The 19550-nt window shown below is 41.0% G+C and overlaps 1 protein-coding gene across 5 annotated transcripts in view; it reads left to right on the top strand.

Annotated features, from left to right (window-relative positions):
• Positions 1-19550, top strand: part of LOC110530890 (major facilitator superfamily domain-containing protein 12) — a 45006-nt gene that overhangs the window by 4209 nt on the left and 21247 nt on the right. For all 5 annotated transcript variants that reach the window (XR_005053001.1, XR_005053000.1, XM_036986725.1 and 2 more), the window contains exons 2-8: positions 203-413; positions 3188-3320; positions 4282-4488; positions 7662-7754; positions 15215-15307; positions 15470-15640; positions 19050-19144. Coding sequence is in view for 3 of the 5 variants with exons in the window: in XM_036986725.1 (XP_036842620.1) it covers positions 203-413; positions 3188-3320; positions 4282-4488; positions 7662-7754; positions 15215-15307; positions 15470-15640; positions 19050-19144 (1003 nt within the window). In the remaining 2 variants the exon portion in view is untranslated. The remainder of the gene's footprint in view (positions 1-202; positions 414-3187; positions 3321-4281; positions 4489-7661; positions 7755-15214; positions 15308-15469; positions 15641-19049; positions 19145-19550) is intronic.

The raw sequence follows: 19550 nt of genomic DNA, 5'->3' as shown, positions 1-19550 counted from the left end.
CTTCCTGTGCCTGGGCTGTGACCTCATTCCCCTTCCTGTGGGCTGTGTTATGTCTTCATAGAGCTAACCTCGCTCCCCTCTTTATTTATTGGATTCGGTTCGGAGTAAGATAAGCTTTATTGGCATGAATGACAAGGCTACTGTTGGTAAAGTGAAGTGAGATACACACACGTCAACAGTAACATCCCCTCCCCCTCTCCAGGTACGGTCAGTGTGCTGATGTCCTTTGCGTTCATCTTTAATCAGTGTCTGGGGTGTGACCAGTACACCCCTCAGTGGGTCAGCCTGACGTACTTCATCCCATTCATCATCATCTTCCAGTTCGGCTGGGCTGCCACGCAGATCTCACACCTGTCACTCATCCCTGAGCTGGTGTCCTGCGAACACGCCAAGGTGGAGCTCACTGCTTACAGGTAAATAACAACCAGGACGGAGCTCACTGCTTACAGGTAAATAACAACCAGGATGGAGCTCACTTACAGGTAAATAACAACCAGGACGGAGCTCACTGCTTACAGGTAAATAACAACCAGGATGGAGCTCACTGCTTATAGGTAAATAACAACCAGGATGGAGCTCACTTCTTACAGGTAAATAACAACCAGGATGGTGCTCACTGCTTACAGGTAAATAACAACCAGGATGGTGCTCACTTCTTACAGGTAAATAACAACCAGGATGGAGCTCACTGCTTACAGGTAAATAACAACCAGGATGGAGCTCACTGCTTACAGGTAAATAACAACCAGGATGGAGCTCACTGCTTACAGGTTAATAACAACCAGGACGGAGCTCACTGCTTACAGGTAAATAACAACCAGGATGGAGCTCACTGCTTACAGGTAAATAACAACCAGGATGGAGCTCACTGCTTACAGGTTAATAACAACCAGGACGGAGCTCACTGCTTACAGGTAAATAACAACCAGGACGGAGCTCACTGCTTATAGGTAAATAACAACCAGGATGGAGCTCACTTACAGGTAAATAACAACCAGGACGGAGCTCACTGCTTACAGGTAAATAACAACCAGGATGGAGCTCACTGCTTACAGGTAAATAACAACCAGGATGGAGCTCACTGCTTACAGGTAAATAACAACCAGGATGGAGCTCACTGCTTACAGGTAAATAACAACCAGGATGGAGCTCACTGCTTACAGGTTAATAACAACCAGGATGGAGCTCACTGCTTACAGGTAAATAACAACCAGGATGGAGCTCACTGCTTACAGGTAAATAACAACCAGGATGGAGCTCACTGCTTACAGGTAAATAACAACCAGGATGGAGCTCACTGCTTACAGGTAAATAACTGAGTGACTATGCATAGATAATAAACAGAGAGTAGCAGCAGTGTACAAAAGGGAGGGAGGGAGGGGGGGGGGGTCAATGTAAATAGTCTGGTGGCCATTTGATTAATTGTTCAGTCTTATGGCTTGGGGGTAGAAGCTGTTAAGGAGCCTTTTGGACCTAGACTTGGTGCTCCAGTATTGCTTGCTGTGCGGTAGCAGAGAGTACAGTCTATGACTGGGGTGACTAGAGTCATTGACAATTTTTGTGCCTTCCTCTGACACCACCTAGTATAGAGGTCCTGGATGGCAGGAAGCTTGGCCCCTGTGATGTACTGGGCTGTACGCACTACCCTCTGGTATAGAGGTCCTGGGTGGCAGGAAGCTTGGCCCCAGTGATGTACTGGGCTGTACGCACTACCCTCTGGTATAGAGGTCCTGGATGGCAGGAAGCTTGGCCCCAGTGATGTACTGGGCTGTACGCACTACCCTCTGGTATAGAGGTCCTGGATGGCAGGAAGCTTGGCCCCAGTGATGTACTGGGCTGTACGCACTACCCTCTGGTATAGAGGTCCTGGATGGCAGGAAGCTTGGCCCCAGTGATGTACTGGGCTGTACGCACTACCCTCTGGTATAGAGGTCCTGGATGGCAGGAAGCTTGGCCCCAGTGATGTACTGGGCTGTACGCACTACCCTCTGGTATAGAGGTCCTGGATGGCAGGAAGCTTGGCCCCAGTGATGTACTGGGCTTGTACGCACTACCCTCTGGTATAGAGGTCCTGGATGGCAGGAAGCCCCAGTGATGTACTGGGCTGTACGCTGTTAGCGTTTGTTTCCTGTTCCTTGTCAATCATCATTGGTGAAATTAGCATTATGACAATATCTTTAATTAAATCATTCAAAAACCTTTTATTAATGCAATTGCAGACAGAAATTGACAATCAGGAACAGAGCACGCATGTTTCCGAGTAAGTTCTGCAAAATAGAAGTTCCTTTTATTAAACCCGAAGTCCAGCCTTAGTGATGTCACTGCCTACGTCATTACCTTCTACTCATGAGACTAAAACCATGCCTACACAGCTATATAATCAAGGTTTTTAGTGTTTATCTAAATACTTAGCAGTAAATAATGTCCACGTTGATTTATAGTGGGATGTCTGACTGGTCCCTTATCTCTTACTGAGTTCTCTCTCTACAGTCACACATTTCTCAGACTGTTGCTTTTAGAAGAGGCAGAAAGACCAGAAAAGTACTGTGGAACAATATTAACCTCATACTGTATATATATATTGTTACTCTGTAGTCTAGGACCCTATACATGTAAAGGGGAGGGGTCTTATAACCCCTCCCCTTCTATTAATACAACATAAGCATAATCAATTATTATAATACATCAATCATTTGGTCCAGCCCCTATCATGACCCCTAGGTGAACCTCTAACAACGCACAACCCCCTGTAGCGCCGTACGGTCGGTCGGCTGCTGAGCAGTTGCCGGTCCAGGCAGTGATGCAACCGGTCAGGAAGCTCTCGATGGTGCAGCTGTAATAATATCTTCTTGAGGATCTTGGGTCCCATGACAAATCTTTTCAGTCTTCTGAGGGGGAAAAGGTGTTCCCTCATCACGACTTACTTGGTGTGTTTGGACCATGATATTTTGTTGATGTGGACAGCAAGGAACTTCAAACTCTCGACATGCTCCACTACAGCCCCATCGATGTTAAATGGTGCTCTCATGCATGCTTCAGTGTTGCTTGCCTCGAAGCGAGGATAAAAGGCATTTAGCCGTTTCGGGAATAGCACATGAACACACACAAGACATGGCAAAATGTGTAGAATTGCAGGAAATGAGCTTTTTAAAATGGCAAAATATTCTCTCTTGTTCTGCTCTCCCAGGTATGCGTTTACAGTGATGGCCAATATAACAGTGTACGCTGTGGCCTATCTGCTGTTCCACTTCCAGACCGGATCAGACGAGGACCCCTCTCTCACCGAGACCCTGGGTCCCATAGATATCCCTATATTCAGGGTGAGCAGAGCCATACATTACCCCATAGATATCCCTATATTCAGGGTGAGCAGAGCCAAACATTACCCCATAGATATCCCTATATTCAGGGTGAACAGAGCCATGCATTACCCCATAGATATCCCTATATTCAGGGTGAACAGAGCCATGCATTACCCCATAGATATCCCTATATTCAGGGTGAACAGAGCCATGCATTACCCCATAGATATCCCTATATTCAGGGTGAACAGAGCCATGCATTACCCCATAGATATCCCTATATTCAGGGTGAACAGAGCCATGCATTACCCCATAGATATTCCTATATTCAGGGTGAGCAGAGCCATGCATTACCTCACAGATATCCCTATATTCAGAGCCATACATTACCTCATAGATATCCCTATATTCAGGGTGAGTAGAGCCATACATTACCTCATAGATATCCCTATATTCAGGGTGAGTAGAGCCATACATTACCTCATAGATATCCCTATATTCAGGGTGAGTAGAGCCATACATTACCCCATAGATATCCCTATATTCAGGGTGAGTAGAGCCATACATTACCTCATAGATATCCCTATATTCAGGGTGAGTAGAGCCATACATTACCTCATAGAAGAGTAGATCAGGGTTGGCCTCAGATTGTCTATTGTTTCCTGTATAGTTAATGCAAATTCATGATACAATTTTATCTTAAACTTTTTTTAAAGAATGTGCGTATAACCACAACCATTCACAACTCATTATCTTGATGATGATGATGTTATCTTCTTCCTCATGTTTGTAATAGGAAGTGCTTGTTGAAATGCACTGTAGGCTCATGCTAGACCTTCAGTATGTCATTTGAACAGTGTTATTAAAAATAAATAAATTAATGTATAAGAATAGTAGACAACTTCAGGGAGGAGATGAAGAGGAGATATTTACGACCATCCATTTGTACTTTTCATTGTCTATTTATTTTTTCTTTCAGAACCTGAGCCTCATCGTGCTGGGTATCGGTGCTCTTTCCTCTGTCCTCTTTCACCTGGGCACACGGGAAGAGAAGAGAGAAGAGGAGGATGATGAAGGAGAAGAGAAAGGAGAGCGCCGGCCCCTTATCCCTCGCCCTCAGGCTGCCGCCCCTGTCCAGTCGCTGCTGAGGTGGAAATGCTGGCTGAAACAGCCTTCCTTTTACCAGGTAACACTGAAACAGCCTGCCCTTTACCAGGTAACACTGAAACAGCCTGCCCTTTACCAGGTAACACTGAAACAGCCTGCCCTTTACCAGGTAACACTGAAACACTCCTGCCCTTTACCAGGTAACACTGAAACACTCCTGCCCTTTACCAGGTAACACTGAAACACACCTGCCCTTTACCAGGTAACACTGAAACAGCCTGCCCTTTACCAGGTAACACTGAAACAGCCTGCCCTTTACCAGGTAACACTGAAACAGCCTGCCCTTTACCAGGTAACACTGAAACACTCCTGCCCTTTACCAGGTAACACTGAAACACTCCTGCCCTTTACCAGGTAACACTGAAACACACCTGCCCTTTACCAGGTAACACTGAAACAGCCTGCCCTTTACCAGGTAACACTGAAACAGCCTGCCCTTTACCAGGTAACACTGAAACACTCCTGCCCTTTACCAGGTAACACTGAAACAGCCTGCCCTTTACCAGGTAACACTGAAACACTCCTGCCCTTTACCAGGTAACACTGAAACACTCCTGCCCTTTACCAGGTAACACTGAAACACTCCTGCCCTTTACCAGGTAACACTGAAACACTCCTGCCCTTTACCAGGTAACACTGAAACACTCCTGCCCTTTACCAGGTAACACTGAAACACTCCTGCCCTTTACCAGGTAACACTGAAACACTCCTGCCCTTTACCAGGTAACACTGAAACACGCCTGCCCTTTACCAGGTAACACTGAAACACGCCTGCCCTTTACCAGGTAACACTGAAACACTCCTGCCATTTACCAGGTAACACTGAAACACTCCTGCCCTTTACCAGGTAACACTGAAACACTCCTGCCCTTTACCAGGTAACACTGAAACACTCCTGCCCTTTACCAGGTAACACTGAAACACTCCTGCCATTTACCAGGTAACACTGAAACAGCCTGCCCTTTACCAGGTAACACTGAAACACGCCTGCCCTTTACCAGGTAAAACTGAAACACTCCTGCCCTTTACCAGGTAACACTGAAACAGCCTGCCATTTACCAGGTAACACTGAAACAGCCTGCCATTTACCAGGTAACACTGAAACACTCCTGCCCTTTACCAGGTAACACTGAAACACGCCTGCCATTTACCAGGTAACACTGAAACAGCCTGCCATTTACCAGGTAACACTGAAACACTCCTGCCCTTTACCAGGTAACACTGAAACACTCCTGCCATTTACCAGGTAACACTGAAACATGCCTGCCCTTTACCAGGTAACACTGAAACAGCCTGCCCTTTACCAGGTAACACTGAAACACTCCTGCCCTTTACCAGGTAACACTGAAACACGCTTGCCCTTTACCAGGTAACACTGAAACACTCCTGCCATTTACCAGGTAACACTGAAACATGCCTGCCCTTTACCAGGTAACACTGAAACAGCCTGCCCTTTACCAGGTAACACTGAAACAGCCTGCCATTTACCAGGTAACACTGAAACACTCCTGCCCTTTACCAGGTAACACTGAAACAGCCTGCCCTTTACCAGGTAACACTGAAACACGCCTGCCCTTTACCAGGTAACACTGAAACACTCCTGCCCTTTACCAGGTAACACTGAAACACACCTGCCCTTTACCAGGTAACACTGAAACACGCCTGCCATTTACCAGGTAACACTGAAACATGCCTGCCCTTTACCAGGTAACACTGAAACACTCCTGCCCTTTACCAGGTAACACTGAAACACTCCTGCCCTTTACCAGGTAACACTGAAACACTCCTGCCCTTTACCAGGTAACACTGAAACAGCCTGCCCTTTACCAGGTAACACTGAAACACGCCTGCCCTTTACCAGGTAACACTGAAACACGCCTGCCCTTTACCAGGTAACACTGAAACACGCCTGCCCTTTACCAGGTAACACTGAAACACGCCTGCCATTTACCAGGTAACACTGAAACACGCCTGCCCTTTACCAGGTAACACTGAAACACTTCTGCCATTTACCAGGTAACACTGAAACACGCCTGCCATTTACCAGGTAACACTGAAACACGCCTGCCATTTACCAGGTAACACTGAAACAGCCTGCCATTTACCAGGTAACACTGAAACACGCCTGCCCTTTACCAGGTAACACTGAAACAGCCTGCCCTTTACGAGGTAACACTGAAACACTCCTGCCATGTACCAGGTAACACTGAAACAGCCTGCCCTTTACCAGGTAACCCTGAAACACTCCTGCCCTTTACCAGGTAACACTGAAACACTCCTGCCATTTACCAGGTAACACTGAAACAGCCTGCCCTTTACCAGGTAACACTGAAACAGCCTGCCCTTTACCAGGTAACACTGAAACACTCCTGCACTTTACCAGGTAACACTGAAACACTCCTGCCCTTTACCAGGTAACACTGAAACAGCCTGCCATTTACCAGGTAACACTGAAACACGCCTGCCCTTTACCAGGTAACACTGAAACAGCCTGCCCTTTACGAGGTAACACTGAAACACTCCTGCCATGTACCAGGTAACACTGAAACAGCCTGCCCTTTACCAGGTAACACTGAAACAGCCTGCCCTTTACCAGGTAACACTGAAACACGGCTGACATTTACCAGGTAACACTGAAACAGCCTGCCATTTACTAGGTAACACTGAAACACGGCTGACATTTTGGATCTGAGAGATTTTAAGTCCGATTCAACAGCTGGTTGGATTTCAACAGCATTTTGATCTGATACTCAGCATCCGTTCTGGATTCGATGCTCAGTGTACTTCCAATCAGGGTTGTATGTTTCAATCTCAGGCAGTAGGATTGCTCTACTTAAAGCTTTTTGTGTATATACATATGACAAATAAACTGAATATATTTTTGTTGACATTTTGCAGACACAACACTGCTTTGTCTGTTTTCAACCCATGTTAATAGTGGTGTTTTTAGCCCATGTTAATAGTGGTGTTTTCAACCCATGTTAATAGTGGTGTTTTTAGCCCATGTTAATAGTGGTGTTTTCAGCCCATGTTAATAGTGGTGTTTTTAGCCCATGTTAATAGTGGTGTTTTCAACCCATGTTAATAGTGGTGTTTTCAGCCCATGTTAATAGTGGTGTTTTCAGCCCATGTTAATAGTGGTGTTTTTAGCCCATGTTAATCGTTCCTGTATTTTCCTTCTGTCCTGTCCAGGTAGCGTTTCTCTACATGTCCACCAGACTGATAGTGAACGTGTCTCAGACGTACATCTCCATGTATCTTACCAACACTCTCATGTTGCCAAAGGTAACAACATCATGTATCTTACCAACACTCTCATGTTGCCAAAGGTAACAACATCATGTATCTTACCAACACTCTCATGTTGCCAAAGGTAACACCACTATAGCGATAACGATACCTATAACTATACCGATAACTTTAATTATACCGATCACTTGAATTATACCTATAACTATAATTATACCGATACCTGTAACTATACCTGTAACTATACCTGTAACTATACCTGTAACTATAACTATACCTGTAACTAACTATACCTATAACTATAATTATACCGATACCTGTAACTATACCTGTAACTATACCTGTAACTATACCTATAACTATAATTATACCGATACCTGTAACTATACCTGTAACTATACCTGTAACTATAACTATACCTGTAACTAACTATACCTATAACTATAATTATACCGATACCTGTAACTATACCTGTAACTATACCTGTAACTATAACTACACCTGTAACTAACTATACCTATAACTATAATTATACCGATACCTGTAACTATACCTGTAACTATACATGTAACTATACCTGTAACTATACCTATAACTATAATTATACCGATACCTGTAACTATACCTGTAACTATACCTGTAACTATACCTTTAACTATAATTATACCGATACCTGTAACTATACCGATACCTGTAATTATACCGATACCTGTAACTATACCGATACCTATTATTTTTTTTGACCTTTATTTATACAGTTTTTTCTTATTGAGATAACATCTCTTTTCCAAGAGAGACCTGGTCCAATAGCAGCAGGGGGAACGTTTCAGACAGAACAACTTACATACACTAACATAACATTAAACAAATCTATAAACACACATACAAAACAACAAAAACATTTTACATTAAAAACACAAACATCTTGACTAAAAACAGCTGTCCTAAAGACAATTACACTCTTCTATGATATATACATCGATCAAGTGTTTAAACTCCACCAACGAAACTAGATCATCACATTTTAAAATGTTCAGGAGAGAATTCCAGGACCACGGTGCTGAGTAACTAAAACTATTTCTACCATGACCTGTCCTAATTTTTGGTACTGTTAGAAGCAAATCAGAATGGGACCGTAATAGATATTTATTTACTGACCTGACTAAAAAAGAACTTGAGATAAAATGGCATCTTACCCAATATGGCCTTATAAATCAGTGTATACCAGTGTTTAAGCCTACGCAAGGTTAATGACGACCAGCCAACAGCGCTATAGAAATCACAATGATGTGTTAGACGTTTCTGATTTGTAATGAACCTGAGGGCTGCATGATACACTGAATCAAGTGATCTCAGGTTAGTGGCTGAGGCCTGCATATATATATATAACATCACTAAAATCTAAAACCGACAGTAATGTATATCGTACCAGCTCCTTCCTGGCCTCAAAAGAAAAACAAGCCTTATGCCGTTAATAAAATCCTATTTTCAGCTTGAGCTTCCTTATCAAGTTCTCTACATGCACAGTGAAGCTCAGCTTATCATCAACCCACACACCCAAATATTTGTACACTTTAACTTGCTCTATAGTATGTCCAGCCGATGTAGCAATGACATGATTTGTAAGATGCCTGGCATTTGCAAATACCATGCATTTTGTTTTACCCGAATTTAGAATCAGCTTTAAATCATACAGATTATGTTGTATGATATTAAATGCTCTTTGGGCATTTTCAAAAGCTAAGGATAAACTACTACCACTTGAATAAAGAACAGTATCATCTGCATAAAAATGAACATCTGCTGTTTCAATAAGATCCCCAATGTTGTTGATATACAAAATGAACAATAGAACCTTGCAGAACACCTGAGCACACCTTTATGGACTCAGATTTACAACCATCTGCCATTACACATTGTGATAGGTAATTTATAAACCAATCTAGAGCATGACCAGTAATTCCACAACATTTTAACCTTTGCACTAACACAGCATGGTCCATGGTGTCAAAAGCCTTCGACAAATCAATAAAAACAGACACACAATGTAACTTCTTATCAAGAGCACAGTGGATGTCATTTAAAACCTTCAATGTTGCTGAAACAGTGCTGTGGCCAGACCTAAAACCTGATTGCATTCCATTTAACCTCTCTGGGATATGTGGGACGGTAGTGTCCCACCTCGCAACATTAGCCAGTGAAATTGCAGGGCTCCAAATTCAAACAACAGAAACCCCATAATTAAAATTCCTCAAACATACAAGTATTTTACACCATTTTAAAGATAAACTGCTTGTAAAATAGGCTTTGTGGCCAAGTGTTATGCATGGAAATATAGATAAACTACTCCTTAATGCAACCGCTGTGTCAGATTTCAAAAAAGCTTTACAGCGAAAGCACACCGTGCGATTATGTTTGGTCACCGCCTAGCCACAGAAAAACATACAGCCATTTTCCAAAGAAGGAGAGGTGTCAGAAATAGCATTATAAATATTCACTTACCTTTGATGATCTTCATCAGAATGCACTCCCAGGAATCCCAGTTCTACAATAAATGTTTGTTTTATTTGATAAAGTCCATAATTTATGACCAAATACCTCCTTATTTACGCGTTTAGTTCACAAATCCAAACTCATTCTATATTGATAATTTTCGATATACCTGTAATTATACCTATACCTGTGTCGGTAAATACACCTATACCGATAACTATATCGATAATTATACCTATAATTACAACTATACCTATATCGATAATTATACCTATAGTTATTTTATACCTATATCGATAATTATACCTATAATTATAACTATCGATAATTATACCTATACCTGTAATTATAACTATACCTATATCGATAATTATACTTATACCTGTAATTATAACTATACCTATAATTATACCTGTAACTATACCTATAGCTGTACCTATAACTATAATTATAACTATACCAATAATTATACCTGTACCTATAACTATAATTATAACTATACCAATAAATATACCTGTACTATAATAAAACTATAATTATACCGATACCTAAAACTACAATTAACTATACCTATATCGATAATTACACCTTTACCTATAATTAGAACTATACCGATAACTATGCCTATATCGATAATTATACCTATATTGATAATTATACCTATAATTATACCTCTACCGAAAACTATAATTATACCGATACCTAAAACTACAATTACCTATACCAGTAACTATACCAATATTTATACCAATACATATAGCTTTGCCTATTACTATACCGAAAACTATAATTATAACTATACTTATAGGTAGGGTAGCCTAGTGGTTAGAGCGTTGGACGAGTAACCGGAAGGTTGCAAGTTCAAATCCCCGAGCTGACAAGGTACAAATCTGTCGTTCTGCCCCTGAACAGGCAGTTAACCCACTGTTCCTAGGCCGTCATTGAAAATAAGAATTTGTTCTTAACTGACTTGCCTAGTTAAATAAAGGTAAAATAAAATAAATACTTAACTAATACTTATACCAATAACTATACCTATAACTATATCAATTATTATGCCGATAACTATACCTGTACCAATAACTATACCAATAATTATACATGTACAATTATACACCTAAAACTATAATTATACCTATACTTATAACTATAGTTAACTATACCTATACCAGTAACAATACCTATAACTATACCAATTATTATACCGATACATATAGCTATAATTAACTATACCTACACCAATTATTATACCTATACCGAAAACTATACCTATAACTATACAAATCAAATTTCAAATCAAATGTATTTATATAGCCCTTCGTACATCAGCTGATATCTCCAAGTTCTGTACAGAAACCCAGCCTAAAACCCCAAACAGCAAGCAATGCAGATGTAGAAGCACGGTGGCTAGGAAAAACTCCCTAGAAAGGCCAAAACCTAGGAAGAAACCTAGAGAGGAACCAGGCTATGTGGGGTGGCCAGTCCTCTTCTGGCTGTGCCGGATGGAGATTATAACAGAACATGGCCAAGATGTTCAAATGTTCATAATTGACCAGCATGGTCAAATAATAATAATCACAGGCAGAACAGTTGAAACTGGAGCAGCAGCACGGCCAGGTGGACTGGGGACAGCAAGGAGTCATCATGTCAGGTAGTCCTGAGGCATGGTCCTAGGGCTCAGGTCCTCCGAGAGAAAGAAAGCGAGAAAGAGAGAATTAGAGAGAGCACACTTAAATTCACACAGGACAACGGATAGGACAGGGGAAGTACTCCAGATATAACAAACTGACCCTAGCCCCCCGACACATAAACTACTGCAGCATAAATACTGGAGGCTGAGACAGGGAGGGGTCAGGAGACACTGTGGCCCCATCCGATGACACCCCCAGACTGGGCCAAACAGGAAGGATATAACCCTACCCACTTATACCAATAATTATACCGATACTTATAGCTATGCCTTTAACTATACTGATAACTATAATTATACCGATAACTATACCGATAATTATACCTAATATCTGTAATTATAGCAAAACCGATAATTATACCTAATCCCTGTAACTATACCGATAACTATAATTATACCTGTAACTATACAGATAATTAAACCGATAGCTATACTGATAATTATACCTAATACCTGTAACTATACCGATAACTATAATTAAACCGATAGCTATACCGATAATTATACCTAATACCTGTAACTATACCGATAACTATAATTAAACCGATATGTTCCCTTTTGTGCATCCCTACCTATAACTACACCTGTAACTATACCTATATCTTTTAAGCATTCTAGTGCAGTTAAATAGTGAGACCACTGCGTCCATGTGTGTGTTAAGGCATCTGCATCTCAGTGCAAGAGGCGTCACTACAGTCCCTGGTTCGAATCCAGGCTGTATCACATCCGGCCGTGATTGGGAGTCCCATAGGGCGGCGCACAATTGCCCCAGCGTCTTCCGGGGTAGGCCGTCATTGTCAATAATAATTTGTTCTTAATTGACTTGCCTAGTTAAATAAAGGTTACACACACACCACACAGTGGCCAAAAAGTTATTTTGTTGCCATTTACGTATGTCCCCATTACCAGTAAAACATTAATCTAAACCTATATATTTCACTTACTTGCTGTGCTGTTTCATTGTTCATTTGTTCAGTCGTTTCATTCTCAACCAGGATTTCTATGGAACGCCGTTTGGGTCTTTGCGTGTCAAAGATACGTCAAATAACACTATTTGACGTGTCTGTTTTAGTAGCTATAGTTAACTAGCTAGCTACCTATATAGCTAGGTGACATCTCTAAAATAACCCTAATTTATAAGACAGTTGCTATTTGATAAATGGTGGTCGGACCATCTATGTGAAGCTAGCCACAATTGTGTACTTTGCGGTTAGCCTTCAAAATAAAAGTATGGCATAATTCTACTATTTGTATTCATTTGCATTACTGTCAATGACATACTTGAATTTGCAGTATGTCATGGACAGTAATACAAATCAATGCAAATAGTAGAATTATGCCATACTTTTATTTTGAAGGCTAACCGCAAATTCCACTTGTGCCTAATCCTTATTGTGGTTAGCTTCACAACACATAACCCGGTTGAGCCTCACTATCTAGATAAAGCTAGCTGGCTGCTTATAACGTTAGTTTTGGGAAACATGGCAACAGTTGCTGACTAGCTATTTATTTTCATGAACTGAAGTTCAATTTCAATAGGCGAATAACAAGTGGCAACCTAGCTAATACTTACTCACAAGGATCCCTAAATCATTGCTGAGAATAATGAAAATGACTGCAGGTTCTACTGGTCATTGTTTTCAGGCTGGTTATATTGGTGCTAGCTAAGTACCAAGCTAAAGCTAGCTACCCAGAAGTTGCGGTCGAGCAAATTATGCTTTATTACCAACTCGGTATTGTAAACACATTGTTCGTGACCGGTGTTTTGCAGACTTTTTTGTACAGCTTTGACAGTGCTACTGTATATTTTTTGACACAAAGACCCAAACGGCGTTCCATAGTATGTCGTGAAGCTAATAGCAGTGACACTATTACTGTGTAACTCCGGTAGGGCAACATCTGAAAAATTGCGCACTTGGTAGTGTGTACCGGTGCTCGACCAGTTGGCGAAAGCCAACATCACCCACGACAGAGAACGGTTGATTGTCAAGGGGAATGAACTCCATTATCTTGGCTTTAATGGATTTCGCATTTGAGTTGTAGCGCTGACATTTTGTTACTCTTTGAAATGACTGCTGGACTTGTTGACTGCTCGATCCATACAGCAGACATTGTGGGCGAGGTTAGGAACGCTGTGTTCCACGTATAGAACAACATTTTACGTGGCATCATTACGTCATATACCTACGTTTATATTGGTATGGACGTCAGCTTTGCCTTACCGATGTTGGCATTTTTAGTTAATATCGTCCGATTCCGATTCGTAAACCGATATATTGTGCATCCCTGTACCTATACCTATAATTACAACTATACCTGTAACTATACCTATACCTGTAACTATACCTATAATTACAACTATACCTGTAACTATACCTGTAATTATAACTATACCTGTAACTATACCTATAATTACAACTATACCTGTACCTATACCTGTACCTTTCCCTGTAACTATACCTGTAATTATAACTATACCTGTAACTATACCTATAATTACAACTATACCTGTAACTATACCTGTAACTATACCTGTAATTATAACTATACCTGTAACTATACCTGTAATTATAACTATACCTGTAACTATACCTGTAATTATAACTATACCTGTAACTATACCTATAATTACAACTATACCTGTACCTATACCTGTACCTTTCCCTGTAACTATACCTGTAATTATAACTATACCTGTAACTATACCTATAATTACACCTATACCTGTACCTATCCCTGTAACTATACCTGTAACTATACCTATAATTATAACTATACCTGTACCTATAATTATAATTACAACTATACCTGTACCTATAATTATAATTACAACTAAACCTGTACCTATAATTATAATTACAACTATACATGTACCTATAATTACAACTATACCTGTACCTATAATTTACAACTATACCTGTATCTATAATTACAACTATACCTGTACCTATAATTATAACTATACCTGTACCTATAATTATAATTACAACTATACCTGTACCTATAATTATAATTACAACTAAACCTGTACCTATAATTATAATTACAACTATACATGTACCTATAATTACAACTATACCTGTACCTATAATTACAACTATATCTGTACCTATAATTTACAACTATACCTGTACCTATAATTTACAACTATACCTGTATCTATAATTACAACTATACCTGTACCTATAATTATAACTATATACCAGTACCTATAATTATAACTATACCTGTACCTGTTATTGATGTAGAACCAGGACCTTGGCTGTACCTGTTAGGAAACTGTGTTACTTAGACTTTCTGTCCCCTGTTCCAGAAATACATTGCCACTATTCCCCTGGTGATGTACGTCAGTGGCTTCGCTTCCTCTTTCATCATGAAGCCTATCAGCAAACTCATCGGCAAATGTGTGAGTGTCTGTCTGGTCTATTTCCGATCTGTTCAGTAGTTTGTCTCAAACTCAAACTGTAATACACATAACACAGTAGATTTTATGCATTTGGTTTTCAGTACATCTCTGGCATTACATTATTGAACTAATATTCGTGTCTTGCTCGTCTCTGATTGGTAGATGACCTACTTTGTGGGCCTGCTGCTGATCATGGCCTTCTCTTATTGGGTGTTGATAGACGACCAGATGGGTGACCGGATCTACGGGGCGTCCGTCCTTCTAGGGGTGGGGTCAGCTACCATCCTGGTGATGTCACTCTCCATGACCGCTGACCTCATCGGGGACCAGACGGTTGGTGTTAATAAAGTTATAGTCTTCAACTAGACCCTTAGTTACGGTCTTCAACTAGACCCTTAGTTACGGTCTTCAACTAGACCCTTAGTTACGGTCTTCAACTAGACCCTTAGTTACGGTCTTCAACTAGACCCTTAGTTACGGTCTTCAACTAGACCCTTAGTTGCGGTCTTCAACTAGGCCCTTAGTTACGGTCTTCAACTAGACCCTTAGTTACGGTCTTCAACTAGACCCTTAGCGATCGTCTTCAACTAGACCCTTAGTTATAGTCTTCAACTAGACCCTTAGCGATCGTCTTCAACTAGACCCTAGACCCTTAGTTATAGTCTTCAACTAGACCCTTAGTTATAGTCTTCAACTAGACCCTTAGTTATAGTCTTCAACTAGACCCTTAGTTATAGTCTTCAACTAGACGCTAGACCCTTAGTTATAGTCTTCAACTAGACCCTTAGTTATAGTCTTCAACTAGACCCTTAGTTATAGTCTTCAACTAGACCCTTAGTTATAGTCTTCAACGAGACCCTTAGTTATAGTCTTCAACTAGACCCTTAGTTATAGTCTTCAACTAGACCCTAGACCCTTAGTTATAGTCTTCAACTAGACCCTTAGTTATAGTCTTCAACTAGACCCTTAGTTATAGTCTTCAACTAGACCCTAGACCCTTAGTGATAGTCTTCAACTAGACCCTTAGTGATAGTCTTCAACTAGACCCTAGACCCTTAGTGATAGTCTTCAACTAGAACCTTAGTTATAGTCTTCAACTAGACCCTAGACCCTTAGTTATAGTCTTCAACTAGACCCTTAGTGATAGTCTTCAACTAGAACCTTAGTTATAGTCTTCAACTAGACCCTAGACCCTTAGTGATAGTCTTCAACTAGAACCTTAGTTATAGTCTTCAACTAGACCCTAGACCCTTAGTGATAGTCTTCAACTAGACCCTTAGTTATAGTCTTCAACTAGACCCTTAGTTATAGTCTTCAACTAGACCCTTAGTTATAGTCTTCAACTAGACCCTAGACCCTTAGTTATAGTCTTCAACTAGACCCTAGACCCTTAGTGATAGTCTTCAACTAGACCCTTAGTTATAGTCTTCAACTAGACCCTAGACCCTTAGTTACAGTCTTCAACTAGACCCTTAGTTACGGTCTTCAACTAGACCCTTAGTTACGGTCTTCAACTAGACCCTTAGCGATCGTCTTCAACTAGACACTTAGTTATAGTCTTCAACTAGACCCTTAGTTATAGTCTTCAACTAGACCCTTAGTTATAGTCTTCAACTAGACCCTTAGTTATAGTCTTCAACTAGACCCTTAGTTATAGTCTTCCCCTAGACCCTTAGTTATAGTCTTCAACTAGACCCTAGACCCTTAGTTATAGTCTTCAACTAGACCCTAGACCCTTAGTGATAGTCTTCAACTAGACCCTTAGTTATAGTCTTCAACTAGACCCTTAGTTATAGTCTTCAACTAGACCCTAGACCCTTAGTTACAGTCTTCAACTAGACCCTTAGTTACGGTCTTCAACTAGACCCTTAGTTACGGTCTTCAACTAGACCCTTAGCGATCGTCTTCAACTAGACCCTTAGTTATAGTCTTCAACTAGACCCTTAGCGATCGTCTTCAACTAGACCCTTAGTTATAGTCTTCAACTAGACCCTAGACCCTTAGTGATAGTCTTCAACTAGACCCTTAGTTATAGTCTTCAACTAGACCCTTAGTTATAGTCTTCAACTAGACCCTAGACCCTTAGTTATAGTCTTCAACTAGACCCTTAGTTACGGTCTTCAACTAGACCCTTAGCGATCGTCTTCAACTAGACCCTTAGCGATCGTCTTCAACTAGACCCTTAGCGATCGTCTTCAACTAGACCCTTAGCAATCGTCTTCAACTAGACCCTTAGTTATAGTCTTCAACTAGACCCTTAGTTATAGTCTTCAACTAGACCCTTAGTTATAGTCTTCAACTAGACCCTTAGTTATAGTCTTCAACTAGACCCTTAGCTATAGTCTTCAACTAGACCCTTAGCGATCGTCTTCAACTAGACCCTTAGTTATAGTCTTCAACTAGACCCTAGACCCTTAGTGATAGTCTTCAACTAGACCCTTAGTTATAGTCTTCAACTAGACCCTAGACCCTTAGTTATAGTCTTCAACTAGACCCTTAGTTACGGTCTTCAACTAGACCCTTAGCGATCGTCTTCAACTAGACCCTTAGCGATCGTCTTCAACTAGACCCTTAGTTATAGTCTTCAACTAGACCCTTAGCGATCGTCTTCAACTAGACCCTTAGTTATAGTCTTCAACTAGACCCTTAGTTATAGTCTTCAACTAGACCCTTAGTTATAGTCTTCAACTAGACCCTTAGTTATAGTCTTCAACTAGACCCTTAGTGATAGTCTTCAACTAGACCCTTAGTTATAGTCTTCAACTAGACCCTTAGTTATAGTCTTCAACTAGACCCTAGACCCTTAGTTATAGTCTTCAACTAGACCCTTAGTTACGGTCTTCAACTAGACCCTTAGCGATCGTCTTCAACTAGACCCTTAGCGATCGTCTTCAACTAGACCCTTAGTTATAGTCTTCAACTAGACCCTTAGCGATCGTCTTCAACTAGACCCTTAGTTATAGTCTTCAACTAGACCCTAGACCCTTAGTGATAGTCTTCAACTAGACCCTTAGTTATAGTCTTCAACTAGACCCTTAGTTATAGTCTTCAACTAGACCCTAGACCCTTAGTTATAGTCTTCAACTAGACCCTTAGTTACGGTCTTCAACTAGACCCTTAGCGATCGTCTTCAACTAGACCCTTAGCGATCGTCTTCAACTAGACCCTTAGTTATAGTCTTCAACTAGACCCTTAGCGATCGTCTTCAACTAGACCCTTAGTTATAGTCTTCAACTAGACCCTTAGTTATAGTCTTCAACTAGACCCTTAGTTATAGTCTTCAACTAGACCCTTAGTTATAGTCTTCAACTAGACCCTTAGTTATAGTCTTCAACTAGACCCTTAGTGATAGTCTTCAACTAGACCCTTAGTGATAGTCTTCAACTAGACCCTTAGTTATAGTCTTCAACTAGACCCTTAGTTATAGTCTTCAACTAGACCCTAGACCCTTAGTTATAGTCTTCAACTAGACCCTTAGTTACGGTCTTCAACTAGACCCTTAGCGATCGTCTTCAACTAGACCCTTAGCGATCGTCTTCAACTAGACCCTTAGTTATAGTCTTCAACTAGACCCTTAGCGATCGTCTTCAACTAGACCCTTAGTTATAGTCTTCAACTAGACCCTAGACCCTTAGTTATAGTATTTGTTTGTGGTCAGGAGAATCTTAGGGCCCGATGAGTTAATGTGTGAGACTGATGGAGTTTGTTTTCGTGTTTGTGAAACTTTCCCTGTATTTCACAGCAAAGTGGAGCGTTTGTTTATGGGTCGATGAGCTTCACTGACAAGGTGGCCAACGGAGTAGCTGTTATGATGATACAGACTCTACACCCCTGCCAGTGAGTGTGTGTGTCTGTGTGTGTGTGTGTGTGTGTGTGCCTGCCTTAGTGCGATACCCACGATTCTCTACTTTTTCAATACTACAACATGAAAAACGGTTTTGGTACTCGAATTTGTGTTAAGTTCAGTACTTCTTTCAAATGTGTCACGGATCAAATCAAATGTGTCTTTCAGCACAGCCAGCCCCTTATTATAGAGAACCGTGCCTGTTCCACTAACTCACTGCTAGCCTGGGATTCTGGACTGCATCATGTTAGCTTCACTAACTCACTGCTAGCCTGGGATTCTGGACTGCATCATGTTAGCTTCACTAACTCACTGCTAGCCTGGGATTCTGGACTGCATCATGTTAGCTCCACTAACTCACTGCTAGCCTGTACTGGGAGTCTGGGCTGCATCATGTTA

Source organism: Oncorhynchus mykiss, chromosome 8 (assembly GCF_013265735.2).
Source record: "Oncorhynchus mykiss isolate Arlee chromosome 8, USDA_OmykA_1.1, whole genome shotgun sequence".
Taxonomy (NCBI): Eukaryota; Metazoa; Chordata; class Actinopteri; order Salmoniformes; family Salmonidae; genus Oncorhynchus; species Oncorhynchus mykiss.
The sequence above is the reverse complement of the archived record's forward strand: the minus strand, read 5'-3'. Positions and strand labels throughout refer to the sequence as shown.